General features: G+C 40.3%; 1 protein-coding gene across 1 annotated transcript in view; it reads right to left on the bottom strand.

Annotated features, from left to right (window-relative positions):
* Nucleotides 1-26,780, bottom strand: part of Cntnap2 (contactin associated protein 2) — a 2,113,217-nt gene that overhangs the window by 757,098 nt on the left and 1,329,339 nt on the right. Inside the window, exon 13 of the mRNA XM_051152463.1 lies at nucleotides 11,940-12,140. Coding sequence (XP_051008420.1) covers nucleotides 11,940-12,140 — 201 coding nt within the window. The remainder of the gene's footprint in view (nucleotides 1-11,939; nucleotides 12,141-26,780) is intronic.

Here is a 26,780-nt window from a genome sequence, read left to right on the forward strand (position 1 = left end):
CCCCAACTGTGTTCTTCAGTGTCCTCTTTGCTTGTCTCATTGAACTAAGTCCTTCAGTTTTAATACTAAAATTAAGGGTCACAACCAGTTAGATAAATTATTAATCTTTTGATTAATATACTGATTAATAACATTGAGTTTCATTTACTTAAAATAGTATTTAGCTAGAATTGGTTAATGCTCTTAAAAAGGTTGCAGTGTCTCAAAAGCTGAACATCCACATCTTTTAGAATGAAAAATACAAAGTTGGAAAAATATTTTTCTTGAAAAATGCACCAAAGTTTAGAATTTTATTTGCTAAAAATAGGTTATAATTCACAATGTTAAACTTGTGCTTTCTTCTCTTTGGGATGCCACTAAATCACAGTTTAGTATCATCAAAGTATATTGAATTTTACACAGCTTACTTTACAAGCAAAAATTGTGAGCATAACTCCTTTGCAATAGATACAAAATCTACTAGTAAACTACCCAGAAGGATGGATAATTTATATGGCATCTTCCAACATAACAAAGCAATAAATGTGTGACTTATAAGAACTAGGCTACCTTGAGAAATTAAAAGAAATGTAACCCTGGAAACCAACAAACAGAGTTAAATATCATCAAAAAGACATGAAACATAAGCACACACATGTCAGCAATTAAATACATCTTCATTTATACAGGGAATAAATACTTCAGGAGAAAATTCTGAATTGGAAACTATAATATGATTTGTAAAACAAATATATGAGAGCCTTACATTCCAAGACATACAAATAAGTACTTTTGAACAGGCTAGCTAGACCTGTCCAAATAAGTTAAATACCCTAGCCTTCTGAAAGCTCTTGGATTATTTAATAGACCTGTATGTCAGCAGGATCTACCTGTGTCTTTCTTCCAATATCTGACTTAACATATTTAAGTTCTTTATGTGTGTAAGACGTATATGTGTGTATGTGTGTATACTGGGTGCACCAGTGTGTGTGCATGTAGACATAAGAGGGCAACTCAGGTGTCATTCCTCAGTATCTGCATAACATTTGTCTGTCTGTCTGTCTGATTGTTTGAGACAATGTCTTTCCCTGGCCTGGAGCTTGCTAAATAGGCTAGGCAGGCTCCCAGAAAGCCCTAGGGATCTACTTGTCTCCACTTCATCAGTTTCACCTATGGGATTTCAAGCACAGGTCATCGAATTCCACCTTTTAAACAAAAGGAAATTTATTTAAAATAAGAAAGGGGGCATTCATAAGTAAACAAGCTATCTTGCAAGACAAACAGAGAAGCATGGATGGAAATTCTCACTCAAATTTCCTGACCCCTAAGTTATGCACACACTGCCTGTGGTCTTGGCAAGGAAACGGAAGCAAAGACAGAGGAGAGCAACACCTCAAACTTGCATCAGACACGCAGTCAAGTCACTTCCGCTAGGCTATGGGTTTATAATTACACCTAAGACAAAAGAAAACATTATATTTAACGTTCGAATTTATATTGCTGTGTAGTGTGATTAGTTTTTGTACTTGACTAGCTTTAGGGTATGCTGATCTATTTCTGAGGTCCATATTAGGTGGTCACAGTTTTCAATTAGCAACTCGTGTTCCTTCCTGTGTCTGTTTATTTGAAGGAAACCTAGGTTTAGCTTAGTCTTGTGTAGTGTCCAGAGGTTGCTGCCAGCACTTAAGTGTCAAGCTGACCAACTTCTTGTGCTAATTTGTATCATTATAGACTCTCAGAAATATTTCTTCCAAAAATATGTGTAGTGATTCTCACCAGGAGGTTTTGTGTTTTTCCCAGTATAGAGGTGATGGTAATAACCTGATGGTACCTGTGTTGGTCTTCTTGTGGAGCTCCAGGCCTCTCCGGGTCCTTCCTACTATTTTATCATTTCCCCGAGCAGGGAGGCCTTACTGGGTCACAGAGGAAGATGATGCAGGCAGTCCTAATGAGATATGATACGCTGAGGTCAGATTGTAGGGGAAGAGGGCTCCCCCTTTCAGAGGACTAGGGAGAAAGAGGGAGGGGACATCGGAATGGGAGGTGATGAGGGAAGGGGTAACAATTGAGATATAATGTGAATAAATTATAAAAAATAAAAATTAAAAAAATTCAAGTGACAGTACGTGCTAGCAAAGATGTGCTGGTGTCCATTGGGTAGATCAGAGTAGGGGTTTGATGTTTACTATTGTATTGTCCTTGGTTAGTGCAATAGTTTGAGCAGAATCCCCTGGGCCCCAATCCATCCAATCACGATGTTCTTCTTGTAGGTTTCTAGGACCCTCTGTGTCCTTCTATTTCCCCATCTCCTATATTTCTCTTACCTAGAGTCTCAGTAGGATGTCCTCACATCTATTCCAATCTCCTGGTAAGTGAAGACTTTTGTGGGATGTGCCTTTTGGGCTAGTGCCCAATTATAAGTGAGTATATACAGGACATTCTCCACAGTTATGTAGAGAGTGGGGACTGACTTTGACATGAACTCTGGTGTTCCATATTTAACCACCTCCCCTTGGTGGGGAGGCCTGGTGGCACTCAAAAAAAGAATAAGCAGGCTACCAAGATAAGACTTGATAGCCTATGACCATATAGTGGGGGAGGAGGTCCCCCTATGTCATAGACCTAGGGGAGGGGAATAGGATGAAAGTGGGAGGGAGGGAGGAATGTAAGGATACAAGTGATGCATAACAATTGAGTTATAATCTGAATAAATTAATAAAAAAAGATGTGCTGGTGGGAGTGCAAATTTGTACAGCCACTTTGGAAATAAGCCTGGCACTTTCTCAGAAAATTGGGAATAGTTCTACCTCTAGACCCAGCTATACCACTCCTGGGTATATACTGAAAAGATGCTCCACTATACAACAAGGACACATGTTCAACTATGTTCATAGCTGTTTTATTCATAATAATCAGAAATTGGGAACAACCTAGATGTCCCTTAACCAAAGAATGAATAAAGAAAATGTGGTAATTTAGATACTGGAATAGTACTTGGCTGTTAAAAACAAAGAGATCATGAAATTTGCAGAAAAATAGTTGGAACTAGAAAAGATCATCCTGAGTGAGGTAACCTAGACCCAGAAAGACACACAAGATTATGTACTCACTTACACGTGGAAACTAATCATAAGGTACAAGACAATCATACTACAATTCACCGACCCAAAGACGCTAAGTAACAAGGAGAGCACAAGGGAGGATGCTTGAATCTAAGTCAGAAGAGGAAACAAAATACATATCAGAAGTAGATGGAGGGAGGAAATTGCATGGGATAGAGGTTGGGGAGAGGAATAAGGGTAAGGATCAGATGTGGGGAGGGTGGAAGAGGGCTGGGAGAGAGAGTGGATGGGGGGACATCACTGGGAAGGCCTGGAGACCTGGGACAGGGAGGCTATCAGGAGTCTATGGGGTGGAGGATAACACTAGGCTGAGATGCTTAGCAGTGGGAGATATGGAACCTGAACTGCCACCTCCAGTAATTAGGTGGGACTTCCAGTGGATGGATGAGGACACCAACCCACCCACAAAACTTTCAACCAATATTTCTCCTGCCTATAAGATGTGCAGAGATAAAGGATAAAGATGGAGCAGAGATTAAGGGTATGGCCAACTTGAGACCCATCCCATGGGAAAGAACCAACCTTTGACACTATTAATTGTATTCTTCTATGCTTGTAGATGGGAGCCTAGCATAACTGTTTTCTGAAAGGCTACACCCAGAAACTGGTGGAAACAGATGCAGAGACCCACAGCCAAACAATAGGCCAGGATTGGGGATTTTATGGAAGAAAGAGAGGGGATTGAGGGACCCAGAGGGGTCAAGGATACCACAAGAAGACTTACAAAGTAAACAAAATGGATGCATGGGGGCTCACAGAGACTGAACCACCAACCAAAGAGCCTGAATGGGCTGGCTGTACCTAGACCGGTACACATATGTAGCAGACGTGCAGCTTGGTCTTTATGGCTCCCCTAACAATTAGAGTGGGGCTGTCTCTGATTCTGTTGCCTGCCTTTACATCTATTTCCCCTAGCTGGGATGCTTTGTCTAGCCTCATTTGGAGAAGGTGTAATTAGTTCTTCTGTGACTTGATATACCAGGGTTAGTTGGCACTCATGGTGGGTCTTCCCTTGGAAAATGAGGGGGAGAGGGTGTGAGGGTGTGATTAGAGGGGGGCTGTTTTCAGGATGTAAAGTGAACAAATAAATAAATTGTTGGGGGAAACGGCCATACTATCAACACTCTACAAAACCCTAACCTAAAGACTACTGGCTAATCTATGCAGCAATGAGTAATAACCCAAGAAGTTTAAAGTTATGAAAGTGGCAAAAGTAAACCAAGGAAGCAACTTCTTAAAATGCACATCGTGGATCGAACCCAGGTCCCCATACCTAACATGTAAATGCCGACTGAGTAGCTCTATATCATTTCAAGTTCATGAAAGCCCTTATTTCAGAAGTAGATTCAAATTTTCAATGGTTTTTTACCTTTTATATTATTATGTTCATAATTCTGAAGCAATAAAATTAAGCTATGCTGACATCCCTTTGTCTAACTACTATTGGTTTTCTCAATTTGAGTAAAACTTGATTATTTCCATTGATATGACCTCACTCTAATTAATATATGGAGCTATATAATTTTGTTACTTTTGTTTCTATATGTTGATATAATTAGTTAAGAACAAATGAATTCATAATTATATTGAAACCTAGACAAGACTGTAAGGGATGGACAAATCATTATTTTGTTTATAACCTTTCTTTGTTATTTATGGCTGCCTTTAGTGAAAGAAGCTCTTGCAGAGGCAATGGATGCCTCCTAGATACAGCACAGGTGTTTCTGTGTGTGTGTGTTTTTGCTTTTAAAGGTGCGTTCTGGGGATTAATCTCTCAGATCCCTATGCTTGTAAGGCAAGCCCTTCATAAACTGAGCTATCTCCCCCACCTCTGAATCATTATTTTAAAGTGATCCCATTTTCAAATTTTGTAATAACAATGGAGACGGTGCTGTAACACACACATTACCATCCGTCCCTTTGTGGGGGAGGCCCAATGGCACTCAGAGGAAGGATAGTGGACTACTAAGAAGAGACCTGATACCCTAGCACCATATTCAGGGGGAGGAGGTCCCCCTCAGTCACAGTCATAGGGAAGGGGATTGGGGTGAAAGTGGGAGGGAGGGAGGAATGGGAGGATGTAGAGGATGGGATGGAAAATGAGATGTAATATGAATTATTTTATTTTTCAATAAAAATGTGTTAAAAAAAGTTGTGAGAAATCAGTAATGAATGAGTCTACATTTGGCAGCCAATGGCACGGTACAAGCAAACACTTATCAATAGACATACATACACAAGCTGCATGTGCCTATCCATTCTTGGTCCTGTATATCTTAGAAGTTACAGAGCCCCAAATGACGTCTGGAGAGTAAGCCTCTTAAAATAAAGAATAACATTTTAGTGCATAGCTATTACAGCCTCATTTGATATTCCTTTTAATTGCAGCAACTATAATGAATATACTTTGCATTCAAACAGATGCCACAAATGCTTCTGAGGAAGTTCCAGTATAATTCAGTCTTAGTTACAGAATGACTAAATGGATATTTAAAATCAGACGTTACCATGAAGGAGTAAAAAAAAAAAAAAAAAAAAAAAAAAAATTACAGCGAGCATTTGTTCCTTAAAAAACAAATTAAATATTTTTTATGAAATTCTCCTTTTTCTTCTTTTGATTGATACAGAATCCAGCGCACAGGGAGCATTGCTATGCTAGCCACTCCTGTCCTCGTGTCAGCTGTTCTACACTGTAGCTCACCTGGTAAGGAGAAACAGGGAATGCAGAAAAGGATTCTGAAGTGGAGACAGAAATCATTACAGAATGTAGAGCTGGTTCCATCACTTGGATTAAAAACACCATCATATTAGTGTAATTTTGCTGAGAAAGTAGTTAATCATGTATGCCATTTTTGTTGTCACTGGTCAGAGAGTCCCTATTCCTTTTAGTCTTTGCCCACATAAAGAGATAACTACTTAGATATAGGAAAAGCACAAAGGCCATAAGCAGTGGTTCCAACTAGCGGCTCATAAAACCACCCATGAATGTCTGCTGAAAGCAGTCTCCCCGGGATCCCACCAAGTCCCATGAAGACCTGTGGGGGGTGAGGGGCTCTGGAATCACCATTGCAGTGAGCATTTAGAAAATGTGGACTCTTGCTCCTGCTTAGAAAGAATTCACTGCAGGATGATACAGGAATACTTGCAGGTATGTACTTTTGATCAAATTAGCAAAAACTCATATGAAAATAGATCTCGTGTGAATGAAAGAATGATAGGGCTTTTCAGTGGAGGAGAAGAAGAGGCAGAGAGAGTGTAAGAGCCAGAGGGGATGGAAGAAACTAGGAGAACCAAGCCCTCTAAATCAAACAAACACACTCACATGAACTCACAGAGGCTGAAGCAACAAACATGGGGCCTAAATGTGTTTGTAGCATGTCCTGGAATCTATTTTATAGCTTTCTGTTTAGTATTATTATGGGACTCCTGAGTGTGTGAGGGAGTGTGTCTCTGGTATCTTTGTGCCTTTTCCTAGGGGCTCTTTTCCTTCTGCTGGTTTGCCTTGTCCATCTTGCATGTGATTGTTTTTTATTTATCTTGTTATATATTTTGTTATGGCTTGTTATCTTTTAGAAGCCTATTCTTTCTGATGAGAGACAGAAATGGAGTAGATCCAGGTAGGAAAGGAGGTGGGAGGAAGTGGGAAAAGTAAAGGAAGGGAAAAATTTTAATTAGGATATATTGCATGAGAAAAGAATATATTTTTAGTAAAAGGGGGGGAAAAAGAAAAAAAGGAAAGAATGATAGAATGTTTCAAAAAATGCCTGGTGCACATGATGAAAATTCTCAAAGAACGTTTTAGGTACAATGACAATCTATAAATTTCTTAAAACACAATGTTACATTCTTTTAAAACATAAGTAAGATAATATATTTATTGTGCAAGTTAAAAATTCACTCTTGATCTCCAGCTAGTAGCTCATTCCTGAAAAGGTCATCTGGAGGTCAGAAAGAAAAGTGTGCTTTACTTTACTTTGGAAAGTATAACTAACGTACTATAAAACAAGTTTATTGTCTTAGTTTTCTCCATGGCTGTGATAAAATATCTTGACAAAAAGCAACTTCAGGGAGAAAGGGGCTTATTTGGTGCACCGTTCGAGGGTACGGTCTATCATGCCAGGGAAGTCAAGACAGGAGTTTGAAGCAACTGCCCCTATCACATCCATTGGCAAGAGTTAGGATCAATGGACTAACTCACGCATCCTAGTGTTCGGCTCTCTCTATTCTTAAACAGCTCAAGGCCTCCTGCCTATGGAATGCTGCCACCCACAGTGGGAGGCTCATCCCTCAAATAAGTAACTAATCAATATCCTCCCTCACAGACCAACCTGATCTATAAAACCTCTTACTTACACTCCCTTCTGGAGTGAATCTGGACTGTGTCTAGGTGACAGATAAAACCATCACATTTCTCTTAGTTCTTTCTAAAGCTTTGTACAGCATGCTAACTAAAAGAGAGTAATAGGCATGTGAGGTTCCCTGTGGCTAATAGGAAAACACTGAGTTTCAGGGAAGAAGAAGACTACCCATAAGACCAAGAAAATCAAGGTTATCTACCTTCAGCCTTAAATCAGTTCTCCTGGTATCTAAACCATCAGTTATTAATATGCTTATTCAGCAACTCTATTGTGTTTAAAATATTAATATACTTTAACTGTTACAAAGATTTGGTAATGAAAATTTGACTCTACCAATGAAAGTACCAAGATTTCTTTCTGGTGAGCAAAATTTGTCCCACTTCTTTTCCATGCTAGGTAACTGGAGCCTCCGCGATGAGCAGTCACACATAAACAGAGAAAAACAAGCTGCTGAGGTCACCAATGACTCCTTCTGCCAGTCCTTGCCTAACGCTAGCTGGCAATGGAAGCAGGATCCAATTAATGTTGCTGCAAGCAGTGAAGGGCCACAGAAGCACCTGTTGATCTGTGTGGAACTCTCACATTCTCAGAATTGGTCTCCAATCCCACTCAGTTTTGACACCATCTGAGAACATACATCTGCTAGAACTACCAGGCAAAGTGACATAGGCAGGCAGCTGAGTTAGGGAATGTGTTTCCTTGAGGTTCAGGAGGAGGGAGGCCTAGGTTCAAGGAGCTGGTGGATTTAGTTTGGCATGCCAGGGCCCTCCTTGGTGTGTCTACAGATGGCGCACGTGTCTATATTCTTCTTTGAGGCTGCCAGTCCTGTTGGGCTCAAGACTTCACCATTCTGACTACACTTAACTTTCTTATTTCCTTAAAGCCCTATCTCAAAATACTTTGGGATTTTGGGTCACTTTGGGAACCAAGGCTTCCTCATATGTATGATGGAGAAACAACTTATTTCGTGGCTCTCAAAACAAATGTATACTTTCAGCCTCACTTTAGCTCCATTACATTAAAAACACTGGGAGTGAGGTCTGGCGGTTCTACTTTCCTGACTCCCGTGTGCTGTTCTCTAGCACACATAGGCTCAGAAGAACAGGCTAAGGACTCAGTCCACAGCATATCATTTACTTGCTTCCAGACCCATGTCCATATTTATTTCCCAACTCAGGGCCAGCACCACAAGGACTGTTCATATCCCACCTACTGCCATTCATTCCCCAACATCAGCCTGGAAACTTCTTTCTGTTTTCTCGATGGCACATTACTCCAACAGGTCAACCGTAATCATCCTTCCTCCAAACAACACAAGCCAGAACTTTCTAAACCTATCACTTCTCCATTTTCAGATTTTACTCTTCTAAAGTCCACGGAGTGTGTTATGAACAGTCTAATAGCACAAGGCTTTGTACAAGTGAAACACCCAAGCATCTCAAAATCTTCTATTATTTTGCCTCTAGCTCTTGTCTGAAAGCAGCTCCCAAACAATGTTGGATCTAATCCAGTATTGGTTTAAGGTATCACAGATACTAGTCTTTGATAGGATGCAATGTTATAATATTGCTTATTAATGAAAACATCATTCATTTATTTCAGTGCTATAGACCTCATAGATTCCTAGTATAACACCCCATTAAAGGAAACATTCTTTGTTAATGCCCAGATGCTGTTCTGAAGAGGTCCAGAGTAGTTTCTCTGGTGCTGGATGCAGATGCCTTTCTAGTTTGCTTCATCTCTTGGGTGGCCAGAGCTGATGGCTCAGGCAACCAATCAGGATTGAAACAGAAAGGAGGGAAGGGGAAAAAGAGCCCAAGCTTTCTTCTCTAGAGACTGGCTATACTGCAGCCATGAGGAGAACTTAAACTGACCACAAGCTTCCTATGGCTGAGGCTATAAAAGTGGCTTCTGGCTAGAAACTGCATGGGGGTCGTAAAAGGAGACTCTTTGATCTGTAGATTGGCCTCTTGGTGGAGATCTCCAATAAGTTAGTGTAAACTTAGGCTTATTAGCCGTAGGAGGCTGATGGCCTTGAGTCTGCTAACCTTTTTGCAATTCTACAGAGAAATAAGAAGAGAGAGATATAAAATAAACTACTCACACACATACATACATACAAGAGAAAGGGTAGATGAGATTAGGCATCTCGGCTTAAACTGAAGCTAAGTTTCCCAATTTTCAACACATATATTCAAGAGAAAAGGATCAAGAGAAGAGGTGGATGAAGTCAGGCATCTTAACTTCAACTAAAGTTAAGCTTTCCAATTTCCAGCACCGTTTATTGTAGATGGCCGTACTTATACTTCTGAGAAAAGGGAATTACCTCACAGTCAAAAGAGTACAATTAATCACAAACACAGATGAGTTCTAAAATATAACAGGTTACATGTTTTAAATATAAACATTTCTTATCTATGTCTCCATTACGTAAGTTCATAGTGAGATCAGAATGACTAAGGTTGGCAGGGTCTAAAGTTAAGACGGCCTGAAAGTTACAAGAGTATATGACTTATCAATTAGGGTGGACCTGACTATACGTTATCCAGCTATCCCTTAGTTCATTATGAGCTCAGGACAATAATTTTATCTGTCTTTCATCCTATAAAACAGAGTAAATTCAGACATCTCTAGGTAACTTCATTCCACTTAGGTTCATGGGAAGTTTAAACAATCCTGTCTATATTTATGGTGAAAACACCATGATTCGTGCTGCCATCTGCAGTGGAGGCTTATCTGAAGCCTCAAATCTGCTAGTAGGCTATCCTTAGTGAGGCATCTGGAGGTCCACAAAGGTATTAATTGCCATCATAAACTAACTTTAACTTTTAAAACTATTTGAATCAAATCAGGAATTCCATAATAAGAGATTAACTCATCTGAATAACAAACAGTGAATCTTCAACAAAATCCTGTGGGAAGTTTGCTCAATCAGAGCTGGTCAGTGTCCAGAAAATAACAGTTCACACCAATGCCAGATGTATTTGCTTTTGGTTTTTTGAGACTGGGTTTCTCTGTGTAATCTTGGCTGTCCTGGACTTGCTTTGTAGACCACCCTGGCCTTACACTCATGGTGATCCACCTGTCTCTGCCTCCCTCGGTGCTGGGATTAAAAGCATGCGCCAACATGCCCGGCTCTGACACCAGATATCAGAAAGATGTAGGAAAGCACAATTGACAGAGTAGTCAGAGATTGGATTCTGGGGTATATCACGATACAGACCTTGCCAATACCAGATCACCTCCAGAGATCTCTCATGCCTACTAGACTTCCCCAAATCAATGGCAGCATGTCAGAGGCTGGAAACAGTTTGGGGGTGCATCGTGGTACAAGATCTTGCAAACACCAGATCACCCCTACACAGCTCACATGCCTAGTGAGCTCCCTTTACAGGGTGGCTCTTGGCAATTCTTCTCCTAATTTGATAGCAAACTCATACAAAACTGAGGCCAGATAACAAGAGATACATAGTATAACATGGTCACTATAATCTGTAACAGTTCTATTACATCCCTGAAAATTGTTCTTGCCGTAAGAAGGTAAGGTATACATATGTAAATATTAGCTTGACTTAGCCATTCCACAACCATATTTTAAAACATAATGCACATGATAAATATATAATAGTTTTCCTTACTGCATAAGATAAGTGAATATCCACAAAAGAGTTCAAGTTCAATGAAGGTTTGAAAGGTTCACCTGGAAAGCCTCAAGGCTGCAAATCTAAAAGCCCTATTCCCTCCACTCAAGGTTCATGCTAATTTTTCTTGCTGCATTGTAGACCAAATAATGCATAGCCTTACCTTCATATTAAATTTAGTGGCATACTCGACCCCCAACACATGAGGCTTTCTTGCTGGGAAGGTACTTTCAGTATAACTTTGGGGGCTTCTTTATTCTCTAAACGGCCACGTAGACTTGTGCACACACACTCATGCACACTTCCACGTACACATATACACTACCACTAAAATAGACTGTCATGAAAGGAACTTCAGAGTGTGCTTCTTAAGACAGATACAGTTAAATGACAGCAAAGAGCCCTAAAATCTCTCACCGCTCTATACCAGATTTCCTGGCAGACAGCCTTCAGAAGCCTTTCATCTTTACATTAAAGACACCGGAGGAACTCAAAGAGAATCGCTTGAAAGCTCACAAGGAGCTCTGACAAACTTTTGCCCAAGGCAACTGCTTGATAAACGAGCATTAACAGCACACCACATATAGCTGCATAAAACTGAAAAAACCCCAATGCCTTAAAATAATGGAATTGCCTTAAAAGTCATGCACTGGGAGCTCCACTGTCCAGAAGACAAGTCCCGTGATTACACTGATTACACGGGACTCATTTGCAGCCGTCCGCACTCTGTAGACTGGAGACTGGACAGTAAGATAAGAAGCCACACCTGTTGGATTGTGTAGGCAGTTGCAAACACCAGCTGAGATAGTAATTAAAAGCAATGTTCCATCGCCGCCTACCTGGGGTGTTCAACAACCTGGACATCCTGCAGAAGTAGGAGACATACTGCTCGCAGTATTCGGCGCTGCTGGTGATGGCACTGATCTGGTCCATGGAGGCGCTGTAGATGAGCTGTGTCACAGAGTACTTTTCTGGGTTGTAGCCTACCACTGTCGTCTGCATCTGTAAGTCGTGAGACACTATGGTCCACACCTTGTCCTCTGTGGGCAGAGAGATAATTAAGACAGTGGCTCATTAGTACTCCGGTGATTATTCAAACGGCAGAAGATAATTGAGCTGCATTTTTGCTCCTGTTTTCATTAAACTGGAGGAATAAAGCTAAGTTACAGCGAGCAATCCTGACAGGGGAAGAAGAGAGAGAGAGAGAGAGAGAGAGAGAGAGAGAGAGAGAGAGAGAGAGGAGAGAGAGAGAGATTTATTTACACCTGTGGGGTGTGTGTGCACGTGCGCATGTTTACAAATGCAAAAGTAGAACATGCCAAGTGTTTTCCTCAATCATTTTCTATTGTACTTAAAAAAATGCTTTTGTAGTATTGATCTATTCACACAGCCAAGATTTGACTACTTTGTTTTCTCTTATCACTTAATTGCAATGAACTCACAAATAAAAGCATCACTCTACTACATTAAGAGAGTAACTCAACACTTGCCCATTCCCAAACTCTGTCATCTGAGTGGACTTCCATCTGTTAGAATGGCTTTCCTGATGCAATGGAGATTTGTTTAGTGTTTTATATCTTCATTATAAATTACATTTTTATTCATCTATTTACCACACAAAGGAAAAATAAATCTCTGACGGAGTTGAAGCTAGAAAAGCAATTAGCTTTATCTCCTCTTTCACAACTATGCGCCCCTTTGTCTGCATTGTGCCCTTGCCACTTGACGTCATCACCTTCGCGCATCGTTTTTCTAAATGTTATTTTATACCCACCTTTATAGCTGTTTACACACATATGTGGACACATTAAATCCAGGATCCACAAATGAGTGAGAACATGAGTTTTCTCCTTACTTTTTCCTTTTGAGATCTTGTGACTTTCCTTAACATTATATACTCTCAAAGTCCACCCATTTTCAGGGAGATGCCATTTTTCGTTTGCAGCTTTTCCATTTTACGTATGTATCACATTTACATTACCTCACCTTACTTTTTGAGACAGTGTCTCTAACTGAACTTGAAGCTCACAGTTTTCATAGGCTTGCCTAGCTAGGCCCTGTTTCTTTCATAGCAATTTTTCATAGCTTCTGGGCAATCTCCCTAGCGCTGCTGCTCCTCTTCTCTCAGACCTCTGTCCTGCCTATAAGAACAAAGTAGAAAAGTAATATTTTTATTAAATAATGAAAGGTGATTTACTAACAGAAAGGGATATCATTTGGATTTTTACATCTGTCTGCAGCTCCAGTGTGAAGCTCATCCACTCAGAGTCACCCTGATCTCAGAAGCTATCATTTGCCCTCTGGTAACTCAATTGTCTGCTCTTTCTGGAGAGACCTCCACTCCATCAAGTCCTAACACGTCCTGAATGCTGTTTGTTCTAAACAGAATATGCTTCATCCTCATCTTGTGATGAGGATGCTTTTTTACACTGGCCTTTATGGCAAATGATACATTCTCTTTTCTATTATGAATTGTTCTACATAATATAGAATGAGGTGAGAGAATAATTATTGTGTTTGGGGACCTGGGAGTCTCAAAGAAGGAAAAGTAGAATTGGTTGTAAGCAATATAAAATTAAATTGACTAAAACTCTTTCTCCATTTGAATTTTAATTGAAAACAACAGTATGAGCCTAAGACAATATCTTTGTTTTGAAATGTTGACCCATGCTTGAACTTACTGTAATAAAAATATCTCAAGAAAAAGATGCTATGTCTAGTACCAAATACCACCAGTAATTGCTATTTGCCATTGGGAAAAGAAATTAGAATCTGTGAAGAAATGACTGAATCCTGAGATAGAAATGAAGCTGTTGAGAGGAGATCCAGGGACAGCCCATCATCATAAAAACAAATATGACATTGGCCACTAAGGCAATTCAAACGATAACATAAGAAGCTAGGAGGCATGGTGTACATGCTGGAACCCCTGCAGCTGTGAAGGTCACAGGCAGGAGGATAACTGGGGCTTTCTGGCTGTCATCCAAGCTTCAGGTTCAGGAATATATCCTGTCTCAAGGCAGTAAGAATGAAAGAAATAGGTCAGGACAGCCAGTGTTCCCCTCTGGCCTCCACATACACAACACACACACACACACACACTCCACAAACACATACACACACCATAAACAGACACACACACACTTTAAAAAACTGCTGATGTTTGAAGTAGGTAAAGGCAATTAGAATAATGAAATAAAATTGTTATACTATAAACAAAATCTATACATATTGAAACTGTAATTAAAGGTGGTATAAGATGTCTCTAAGAAATTATTTATTCATACTGAAAGCATAAAATTTAACCCATACCTTTAACACTACATGAAAACCTGTTTCAATTGGATTAAAGTTCTTAAGAGAAATGTAGATCTTCAGATAAACATAAGGAGACATAAAAGAATATATTTATTCTTGTTAAGCAAGACATAAAATGAGGGCATTTCAGGTGCACACTCTGATATACCTGGTACTGTTAATGCAGCCAAGTACTTGACACTAGATAGGTCATGGGCCCTATGGAAAGCCTAGTATTAGTCTGCTAAATGATCATAGCAATACAATTACTCTGAATGACACATTGCTATACCGTCGATCAGTGCACTTCTCAACCCTCAACAGAGAAACTTCTTCTTGAAGTTGATGGGAATTAACAGAGTCTCCCAACTGGACAATATGCAGAAAGTGAGAAACTTTTACACTCAGCTCTAAATGGGGTGCCCATTTAAAACCTCTCTTCAAGGCGCAGGGATCTGTGTATAAGCTGGAGTCGGAAAGACTGTAAGATCCAGAGGTGATGGACCACTTTAAGAGAAATGCATTTTCAAGACCCAACAAGACAGATGCCTATATGAACTTACAGAGACAAGGCAGTGCACACAAGACCCATACAAGTTCAAGCTAGGAAAATCTCAGCCTAGAAGTGGGGGAGTGGGTCCCAAGTAGCCAGGAAACTATTTGCAAGTGATAGCTGCTGGTAGAGGGAAAGTCAGCTTTCATCAGTGGAGTGACACTCGGTATTTCGACTGTGCTCCAGGCCAGGCCTTGTACTCAGGAGTAGTTAGGTGATCAAAACAGATTGGACTAATGCTTTTCGTATTTCCCTTTGTTTTATTTGTTTACTTCTCTGAGAGAGAGAGAGAGAGAGAGAGAGAGAGAGAGAGAGAGAGAGAGAGAGAGAGAGAGAGAGAGAGAGAGAATGAAGTTGGGTGAGTGGAGGAAGAAGGAAGATGTGGGAGAGTGGGAAGGCAGAAAAGGATATTTAAGTTGATAATATGTTTTTTAAAAAGAGAAAGTGCCTCCTTCAGACTAGCCTGTAGGCAAGTCTGTGGGATATTTTAATAATTAATGGTTGATATGAGAAGGCCTACATCACTGTGGGTACTGTGATGTCTGGGCAGATGGTCTTAGGTTATAAACTAAAGCAGGCTGAGCAAAGCATTGGGAGCCAGTAAGCCGGTTCCTCTGTGTCCCCACTTCAGTTCCTGCAGCAGGTTACTGCCTTGGCTTCCGTCAATGGACTGTGACCTGGGGTATGTCACCCAAATCATCCTTTCCTCCCCTACTCCCAATCAACAACGCGGCAGTCCCCTGAATTATTAATTAAATATCCCAGACCTCCAAACCATGATTATGGCTACTCCTTTGTAAAACAATTTGTCCAGAACTAAAAACTTTGCAGATGCACACCTTACAGTAACAATTATTTCTAGTTATGGATTCTAGAAACACTACTGAACATTTATATAGGAAAGTGTTTGTAATTACTCTTTGCTGTAGTAAGTTTAAAAAAGAAAAAAGAAAAAGAAAAGCCTAAAAGTCTATTCAAAAAGAATGAAAAAATAAATGAATTAGGACTCTACAATTGAATATTACAATATATGTAAAAATAGATTACCTATAAGGGTTTTTTTTAAATCAGTGTAGGCTAACTTTGAAATTAAAAGATTGAAGGTAAAATACAAACAAGAGAAAATATTTACATAGTTGTACTATGTAAATCTGCATATTTCAGCATAATGGCGTTGCCAGAATGTTTAAGGACACAGGGTATCAGGGCTCTTAAACTTCCCACCTCTGAGAACTGGGAAAGGAAACAGGGGCGAGTGGTACATTTTAATTTTACCTTCTTTGTTATATTTCTTAGTTTTGGTTTTACTTCTGTTCCAGGAACTCTGAGGCTCTCTGACCTCTGAGGGCATCAGGCATATATATGTATGGTGCCCATGCATACATGTAGACCAAATGTCCATACTTATAAATTAAAAATAAGTTAATATTTAAAACAAAAAAAGGAAAAACATTTACAAAATAAGGTGTCCCTGAGTTTAGGTAAATTTTACAAAAATGATCATGTACACAAAGTTAATTAGCAAACACTGGTCACTTACAGAACCTGTGTGTAGTTTACTTACAAATTTAGTAATAAAGAAATTAGCAAAATTTCTCTAGTTATTTGAAGAGTTCACTTTTACAAGCTGTTTTACAAAACAGCAAGGTAGAGCGCGTTCATATACCGCGGTAATAGAAGGGATTTGCTCCTTTATAATTGCATTCATTACGGACTATCACCAACCTTCCAGGGAGGTAAGTTCATCATAACGCAAGTCGCAGGTGATGATTTTCCTTTGGAAGGCTTTTCAATATTTATGACCCTGCTGTCTTAAATCATGATTGGCTTGCTGACATTATTTTTATTTTGCTCCCAAGATATGCGTTGTGTGAGGCCTGTGTGAGTTCCTGCAGGCCCCGTGTTCTGAGATTCTGTACTACGGGCGGCTCTGGCTGTTTGGGCAGGCCATAACCCAGCTATGCACATCACTCAGGTGGTGTGAGCAGCTTTAATCATGTGTGGAGAAAGAAGGTATGCAAAGCAGATGGGCCTCTGTGGGAAACAGCGAGGAAACGAGCTCCCCGCGCAGATGAGGTTTCCGCAGGTGGTGGGAAATGGTGATGAGTTTTCAGCTCACTATTCCACGCCAAAGATGGATGATGCATCAAGCGTTGAGCACAGTATAAATAACTGTGGCTCATTTTCACCCATATGAAAAACAATTTGGAATTTATGCCCCCCCCCCTTTTTTCCTTCTTCTTCTTTCTGGGATGCTATTAGCTATTCGTTAATGTTTTCGTTCCATCCCATCGGAGAGGTTCTGAAATTCCTTCGCACTACAGCTAGAGTTGGTGACTGCGGGTCATCAACACGAGCCGATTTCCGCTTTGGTTTCCTCCATTGGTAGAGATGCCTTTCGTGGCTATTTCACAGTCAAGAGCTCATCTGTTGCTTGTGTGTTGGTGCATGGCTTTAACCCAAGCCCTTGACAGGCTGAAGCAGGGGGATCTTGAGTTCGAGGCTACCTGGACTATAGAGTGCAACCCTGTCTCAACCCAATGAAAAGGGAGCCCAATGGCAACTATGAAGAGTTTCCGGTCTTAAGTGACAAGCAATGACCCTCTTTGATGCTTATGATTTAGGACAGTAACTAGATCTTGATCTGAGTTCAAACATACAGACAAAGGAAATATCACCTAGAATCCTTGGCTAACAGTCCTCCCTTAACAGTCATAGGGGAGGGGAATAAGGGGAAAAGGGGAGGGAGGGAAGAATGGGAGGACACAAGGGATGGGATAACCATTGAGATGTAACAAGAATAAATTAATAATAAAAAAATAAAAAAAAATAGTCCTCCCATTGTTTACTATCATTTTAAGGCCAAGTTGTACACATTTTGTTGGAAAAATATTATTTCACTATTCCAAGTATCAACTCCTCTACATTAAACCCTAGCTGCATTTCAAAGATGCTAAGCCTTCAAGACAGAGTACCTCTGTCTTGTTCTTCTCTTTGCCCATAACACCTTTCTTCCCTGATGGTCTCATCTCAAATGTTTCCTTCCTTACCTCTGTGAAGTCCAGCCAGCTCATATTTTCAATAATGACCCTTTACCCATCCACTGGACACACGTAGACCTGCCATTCCTTTTACTAAGTCTGTCTCACCCACCAACCAAGCATACATTCACCACCCTCTACGTGACATATCAAGTTTTTTTCTTTGTCTATGTCCTCTATAACTCTATGGTCAGAATTTGACTTTTACCGTGCAAATTGAGTGTAGTCTTTGCACCTGGCACCTGGAATTGCCTTGCTAGTGTGCAGTTCGGTGAATATTGTATCAATGATATATACTAAGCCTTTTCTTTATTTATTATCAAGGAAATCTCTCCATCACTATCAGAGAATCCTGTGAAATACTCATTTGAACTGTAGTTTGGAAGGTTATAGGTTCCCACAAGAGAGCTCCATAACATCTAGTTTAAAACAAACAAACAAACAACAACAACAAAACATAATCAAAATGCAAACAAACAGAAAATCTTTATAGGTGATACAATGAAAGTATTTTGAACTTCATAATTTCATGAGAATATCAAAGATTTGAATCCAGGGATTTCTGTGGTTTTCAGTGCCTTACAATATTTATAAGACATTGAACTGTAAAAATATATAAAAGAACAAAACAAAGCCATGTCTAAGATACAAGGCCACCATCGTCACCATTCTCTTTCTCGTTGTTGATAACAGTGTTTGGTGCTTGGAGTGCACCCTTCTTCCTTAGAGTTAAGCCAAGCTGTGTGGGTCTGAGCTTGGGTTCCTTATACAAGGTGCTCTATTCTGGTGCCCCTGTAGGCTCTGGCACGTGATGATTAGTATCAACCAAAGAGTTGAGGGTAAGATGGAAAACAACAATGGAAAACAAAAACTGCATCTCAGAGAACACCCAGAATAATCCCAGGAATGTCATTTAGCACACCACACAGACTAAAACACTCTATGTTAGGGCAAGTTCTTCAGGACATGTAAAGCATATGTAAAAGTTCACTTGGGTCGTGAGGAGCTTTACTTTCCGTTGGCAGTTAGGTCAGTGAGCTACCCTGAGAAATCACACCTGTTCTTACTTCCATCTGTAAAGCTCTTGCTATGGCCAGGCATCCCTGTTGAGATTTCCATGTGCCTGTATCCCAGAACAATAAGCTGGACAGGGGTGAGGGGTTAGGAACGGCAGCAGGGACTTATTATTAGGAAGGAAAGAACTCCCATAGAAGGAGATGGGTCGGAGCTGGGGAGAAGGCCAGAAGCTCAGTTGGTCCAAAGTTCTCAGAGAGAAACCACATTCATACTGAACATACTATGAAGCTCACTGGCTCACTAAAACTTAAATGTTTGTGCAGAGTAGGACTAGAGTCACACTATCTTGGCGTCTTAGTCATCTAAATAGCTATGTATTACCCACCTTTTCTTTGACTTAACAAGCTTGTGACTTTTAAGTAAGTCCTTTTGGGGCAGATAAACAGGTCCCTAACTTCCACCAACCTAAACGGCTTAGACTGTCAATCATACAGCACCCGTGCCCTATAGCAGATGGTTTTCCTACTTTATTACAACCCATGGGCTTGGTGTTTCCAGCAATGCACTTGAAAGCCATCTTATTCTATGATTTTCTTTGTTAGGCTACTCTAGAAAACTTCCTGAAATTGTTGCTGTAGTTTTGGAACACGGTATTTAGGGTTCCCTGAGCCTGTGATCCTGGGCCATGCTCTCTCATATTTGGCTCCAGAAACAAATAATATTTCCTTTGAACCAAAAGCTAATTTATTTTGTCTAGAATTTATTTCTCTCATCCATGTGGGGCTAATCACGGTGGTTATACAAAGGAAGAGGATTTTCAGGATTTGGGTCATTTTCCATAGTATGTTCTTTTTCCTGTGCATATTAAAGAGACAGGGGGGAGGGAGAGAGATTGGTAAGTTTGGGGAGGAACCTAGCTTGTTCTAGGCCACTGCTTTCTATCATGTGCCAATTGTATTCTCGGTAGATTAAGAGAATCCCCAACTTATTCTCCTGTCTCTCTTTGTTATATCAAAAGTTACATGGTTGCATATGCCTGTTTGGGTTGGTTTAACAGAACAGTCTTCTGGGGTGGCCCTTCTTTTCACCTTGACTCTTCTTCAGTCATTGTCACCCCACACACGGGAAGATGAAGCCCATATGAGAGACCTTTACAGTACTGTGGATCTAAGAGGCTTTTCCCTGGGAGAGGCTGGAGACCTCCTCCTTCCTCCAACCCAGCCACCAGGCTCTGTTAAAAATTTCTTGATGAGATAGATGACATTTTTCACCTTGGAAGAAAATCCCCAAATAATCAACTCCTCTAAGTATCTAATTTTCCCCATTAAGTCAGATTCTATTCACTGGAGCAGCTTCCATTGTGAGGAACATTAGCACGACAGGCTGACAGATTACATTCCTTAGTGAGGATAATTAGCTAGAAATCACTTTTTTAGAGAAAGAAAACCCTTAAGATAGCAGGGTGAACATATTCAAGGGACTCAAACTGGTGTTATCACCTTAATTATAACAGAAGTACAAATGTATTAGGTGATTTTTCTCTCTCCCTTTATCTTTCTTTCTCTCCTTCTTCTTCTTCTTCTTCTTCTTCTTCTTCTTCTTCTTCTTCTTCTTCTTCTTCTTCTTCTTCTTCTCTTTCCCTGGCAAATTCCACTCACCCACTAGAGAGATGCTCTCACCTGTCCTGGCATTTTTCTTGGTATCCTAGATCTCTAAGTATTTGGCTAGAAAATAATGCCCACTTCCCATCCCTCAATGCCAGACGAATGGGAGATGTTCTGTCTGTCTCCTGCTTTCCCCAAAACCTAATCTGCTCCTCACTCCCACCCTCCATATATCATATTGTTCTGGTAAAATATTTCATACAGCTGTTTCTCTGGATGATACCTGAAGGCAAGAGTGGTGTCATTTTAAGTACTTAACCCTTGTTGCCTGGTACAAACAGTTCATATTAGTGCATTTTATCAATACATTCTTCCTGAATAAAAGGAGTGGTGTCAAAAATAATGTAGTTAAAAGTATCCTGTTCAGCTACCTGGTCACCTCAAACCCAGGGAGACACATATAGGGTTTAATGTATGGGTAAGGCATCCTATCATTCCCCTCAATGCCAACAAATCTCTGACCTGGCAATTTGAAAAGATATGTTGTTCTGGAGAAATGTATTGAAGAAAACAAACCACTTCTTGACTTTTGTTCTGTCACTCATATTTCAGCATGTTTGCAACACTAATGAGATTCATTCTTTCTAAGTAGCAATTATTTCTGCAACCTACAGGGTTACTCACCAATCTTAGATAAGTAACTCAACTTGGTGTTTTTACTCTTTTTATTGAAAAGAAAGTAGTTTTTCAATACTCCTATAATTTTATTACAAATCTTTGAATTAAGTAGAGGGATGACTTCAAAGGCCAACTGAGAATGCTGACCTTTATCTAGCAGGCCTAGAGAGTTGTCAGAACTTTGGCTCTACTTGTTCCTAAGCCAAGGGAATGACAGGTGTAGGACTATTACCATTATTATATAGGAAAGAAAGACTAGAGACTGTGAAAAGAAGAAAAAAAGAGAAAGAAATTCAAAGGATGGAAGGAAGAGTGAGGAGGAGAAATCAATAAATTGAAAGATCATAGAAATAGAAAATGATTCTTTCAGAGGTGTAGGGGAGGGGAATAGGGCAGAAGAGGGAGGGAGAGTGAGAATGGAAAGATATAAACTAGGGGATAATAATTGAGATGTAATTTGAATAAATTATAATAAATTAAACTTTAAAAATATATCTAGTGTTGAAGAATTAAAAGAATAACTAACTCTTAATGAACTAAGTTAACTTAGAGGCAGGATGCGTGACAGAAAACAGTGTAGTAGAGGTTAGAGGTTATGGAGGTAAAATAAAAAGTATGCTGTGAATTTGGGCATATCACTTAAAATAACAAGGGTTTAGTTCACCCAAGTGAAAAAAAAAATGTGTTTCATTCATGGATGGTAGCTTAAAATCTTCAAATACTTGTGATTCATTTGGCACACCAAGAAAGGATTAGGAAATGAATAAGAGGTCATGGAGCAATGGCTTCCAAGGAAAAGGAGCATAACAGTAAAGTATAATGGAATAAAGGACGTTAGTGGAATTAGAGGCTAAACTGGAGCAGGAGAGGGAAAGACAGCGTGGGTTAGGTTGGGTAAGCTCAAGGCAAACCAAATTCCTGAAGCCAGAGGCCGGGCAGAAAAGCTAACTCCTAGCCGTGGGGCTGTTGGCAGTCTTTCACTGTTGAGAGAGGGAGAGAGTTTACCGGCTAAGTCTACTGCACCCCAGTGGAGGATCACAAACCCAAGAAGACTTGGGCAGCACAAATTGCTCTTGATGTCTATTTACAAAAAAGTCAAAAGGTCATGAAGTTTGCTGGGTAGGGAAGGGGAGTAGACATGAGGGGAGCTGGAAGGTGGTGGTGGTGAATATGATCAAACAAGACATGAAACTTTCCAAGAACTAGTAAAAACTTACAAAAAGAAAAAGATGGTTTCAGATAAAATGCTCTCTAAAACCACTTTCAGTTATAGAAGCCAAAGTATTCTTCATTCACTGGAGTTTGCTACTGCTGATTGTTTGAAACAGTAGCAGTTCAGGCTCTACCTTGCCCTGAGATTCCACCTAACAAGCAGCTTTTGACTTCATTTTGAAGAGAGAGAAGACAAAAGATATGCACAGGGGTGGACACGTGAATGGTCCCCTCTGTCTAGTACCACCCACACAGCTGACTGATAAATGGCTTGTTCCTGGGAGTAGCCATTTGCTCATTTATGCCTTCATGAGACTGTTACCATGTTAGAATATGAAATCCATGTTCCCAGGTCATAGTCATTTATATTTGGTTCCAGAATAAACTATCTCTTATCTCCTTTGAGAGGAAAGTTGGGTTTAAAATTTTTTTTCTTATACATCGTCACTCTAAAACCTAGGGGAAAAGGAGCATTTGCCTAGAGAACTTGTTCCAAGTACTTGAAGGACAGATGATGACATCAGAACATGAAGAGTTCACCCTCAATAATGGCTAAACCGTTGGCCCTCAAATCCTGCTCACATCTCAAAGAGCACAACTAGGTAGTGTGGGTCTCTCAGTGGAAGGTCTCCCCAGCTTTGCTGACATTCTATTGTTAAAAGACATCCACCATAATAGTGATCAAACGTCCATGTTGCTGCACCAGGAAGAGCAATAAAAATAACCATAGCAAACCTGAGAGATCAAAGATGTGGCTACTTCTCTGCGTAAGGATTGAGGTGACAGAGCAAAAGGCACATGTAAAGAAAATCGATGTGTACACTTTAGTTGAAAGCTAATTAAATGAATTATACATAAAGCAAGTAAGAAATGATTGGAGGGACATAAGTAGGAGCTAGACATGTAAGGACATTTAAATTGTTTTTATATGTGAAAGTGTCACTGCAGGTATACTTTATAAAAAGAAGAACATTCTTAAAAGACACATGATAAATTAAGTAGGTACTGATGTTAGGAATAATCAGATAATTCCAGGGTAGAAGAGAGAGAGAGAGAGAGAGAGAGAGAGAGAGAGAGAGAGAGAGAGAGAGAGAGAGAGACACAACAGGAATAAATTTGTCTTTGAATAGAAACTTTCTAAAGTGGAATAGCTGAGACCTAAGCCCTTGGGTCATGTTCTATGATTTTGCATATTTATAGTGGTTCTAATAATAATAGATGAACTAAGTCTAGTAGCTGATATCTGAGATTCTAACACTTAGGAGGAGTGAGTTCAAAGCCAGTCTGGCTTACACAGAAATACCTTGCCTGAAGAAACAAAATTAATAATAGCAACCAAGAGATTACTATAATACATTTTATCCTTTTATAAAGGAATTTTAGGCCATTTTTCAATTACAAATAAATTGTTATCCCTTCCTTCATTCTTTTAATTGAAATAATTAAGACAACCAATGTGAAATCATCAAATACATTTTAGAGGCTATAGACATTTGTTTTAGGATTATATCAGCCAGTGAAAGTGAGATTAAGAAAGGTATGGAAACAGAAAAGAAGAAAAAATAGAGGTAGGAGGTCAAAAAGTCCAGCAACACAGAACTCTGTCCATGAGGTCTGAGCCAAGGAGGTCAAGGGAAGGCAGACAGACATCCTGGTCAGAGAGAAGGACAAAGTCTTGGCAAGAATCAGGCTTCTCCCCTCAGCTCAGCCCTCGGGCTCTGAGCACATTTTACAGCTTTGAATAGATGAGAAAATCAGTCGCTGGAAACTGCATGCATTCGTTGGCAGTGTTCAGGAAGAAGAAACTTTTACTGCAACTCAGCCATCCAGTCCTTGGCTGTGACTGTTAATTACAAAGCCTGACTCTAGCAGGGAGAAATAGTGACCATTTGATTAAAAAGGCTGCTATTTGCTTTAGGAACTTTTGTCGGAGAAGTTTATCTACCCTGAAACAAAAATGATAAGCAAATTATTAATAACAACAACAATAATAACAGTAACTGGAAGGAAGGAAGCGGGGTGCCTTGCTCTAATGGACTCTTTGGGTCTGCTAGAGCGAACTGAGAGCTGACAGTGTGCTGGGAGGAACTGATCATGCTATGAGACAGCTCAGTGGAGGATGACAGAGGGGGATTTAGCACTCCCACGTCTAGGGCATGTTCCAATTTCCTGCATGAGGAAGTAATAACGAACTAGGTATATGAGTATATGACACACATTTTCAGTTCCTTGTGCAGGTAGATTTAAATTCTAAAATTTAGCTATCCTTTCCACCATTATATTACAGTTGTTCTCAGGTACTGAAAACCCTAAAAGTTATTAGGACAGCACTGGATTTAAGTGAATCGAAGGTGTCTGACACATGGGGCTGAATAACGCCATCCCAAGTGTTGTGCCCATACAGAACCTATGAGTGAGACTTCATTAGGAAATAGCTTTCCAGTGATGTGATCAAGTGAAGTTGAGGACCCACATTAGTTAGGGATAGACGGGGAGTCTAGTAACTAGTTACTGATTGATTGAGTGCGTGAGTGGCTGTGTGTGCACACATGGAGGCCAGACGACAATTTGAATAATTCAGCACTTTTCTTCCACCATCTTGGTCACAGGCATTGAGTTCAGGTTGGCGGGGTTGGCAGTAAGGGACTACACTTTGGTAACCTCAGTAATCCAAGTGTGTTTGTAGGAAACAGGAAGTTGGTGCACTGGCAGGGAATAATGCTACATGATGACAGAACAGAAATTAGAGTGATGCAGTTATATCTCAAGAAACAGCAAGGACTCGGCTACTAAATGGGGAAGAGTAAGAAATATCTCCCCATATGGCCTCAGACACAGCATGGTTTAGCATCAGGGGAGAGCATGATCTTAGATATTAGCTGCTAGAACTCCATTATGTTAGGTCACCCATCAACTTTATATACCACAGACGTTAAAGCTGTATTCTACATTCCATGCAAAATTTAGATGTTGTGCAAGAACTTCTGTAATGCTGTCTCATACCTGAGAGTGGTTCATTACCACATAGCGGTAAACATGAGAAAAAAGAAACATTCCTTTATACGTTACTTATAAAGTAAAATCTCCATGCTTACAACCCGTGGGCTGATAATTACAGCATAAGATGTCTTAGAGAGTCTGAGGTAACATCTTAATGAGAAACACGCTTGCTGAAGGAGCATGAGGACCTGAGTTCAGAGCCCCAGCATCCATGTAAGCACAAGGCACAGTGGCATGCATCTGTGACTGCAGCACTAGTGGCCCAGCTCAGGGACATGGGGGACAGGACAGACACAGGCAGATCTCTGGGGCGGCCCAGCTCAGGGACGTGGGGGACACAGGCAGATCTCTGGGGCATGCTGGCCAGCTAGCTGAGGCAAAACAGCTCAGCAAAAGACCCTGCCTCAGAAAAAGTAGAATAATGGATTTCCAGACATAGTCTTTGGCCTGCGCATATACGTACAAGATAGAGTACATGGACAAATTCACATGTGCTCTGGTACACACCCACACATACATACACACAATCACACACACACCTAAAAAAGGCTGTCCCAGAGGCTTTCAAATGGGTGCCCAAACACAAAGTGTGTGGTTTATGTGCAGTAGTCACCTGCAGGCACCAAGTACTTAAAAAAGTACAAAAGGCACGCAGGAATGACAGGCTAGTAACATTGTGTTGCCTATGTCAGATACTGCTGATGTGCATAGAATCCCCTGCTTTCCAGTCCAGGTTCTAAGCGGCCCTTGCTTTGCCTGTCACTTCCACACAATCACTAAGGTACTCCCAGATATCTTGACATTTGATCTGTTGGCCCTGGAAATACCCAGATTGAAGGCTCGTTTTCCCATAGGAACCATAGGATGTGGGAGGATAGAGCAAGAGACACTGGAGCTGTCGGAAGAGCAGCCATCATCTGATGAGAGCCCAGGGAAGGCATTGTTGAGCTCCGGTGAATCACATTTGCAAACCTGAATCTGAAGTTCTAATTATTGCTCATAAGAGCCTTGGTCGCTTTTTATGGAATATAAGTAAATGTGGGGAAATATCTGAAAGATTTTAACCATGTGGAGAAACACTTGGTGAGAATCTGGAGCTATTTTAAACATAATTCCTAACATGACCATAAGTTCAAGCATTTATTCAACAAGCAAACCTGAGAGAGAGAGAGAGAGAAAGAGAGCGAGGGAGAGAGAGAGAGAGAGAGAGAGAGAGAGAGAGAGAGAGAGAGAGAGACGGAGAGAGGAGGAGAGGAGAGAGAGAGAGAGAGAGAGAGA

The sequence above is a fragment of the Acomys russatus genome, chromosome 10 (genome assembly GCF_903995435.1).
Source record: "Acomys russatus chromosome 10, mAcoRus1.1, whole genome shotgun sequence".
Taxonomy (NCBI): Eukaryota; Metazoa; Chordata; class Mammalia; order Rodentia; family Muridae; genus Acomys; species Acomys russatus.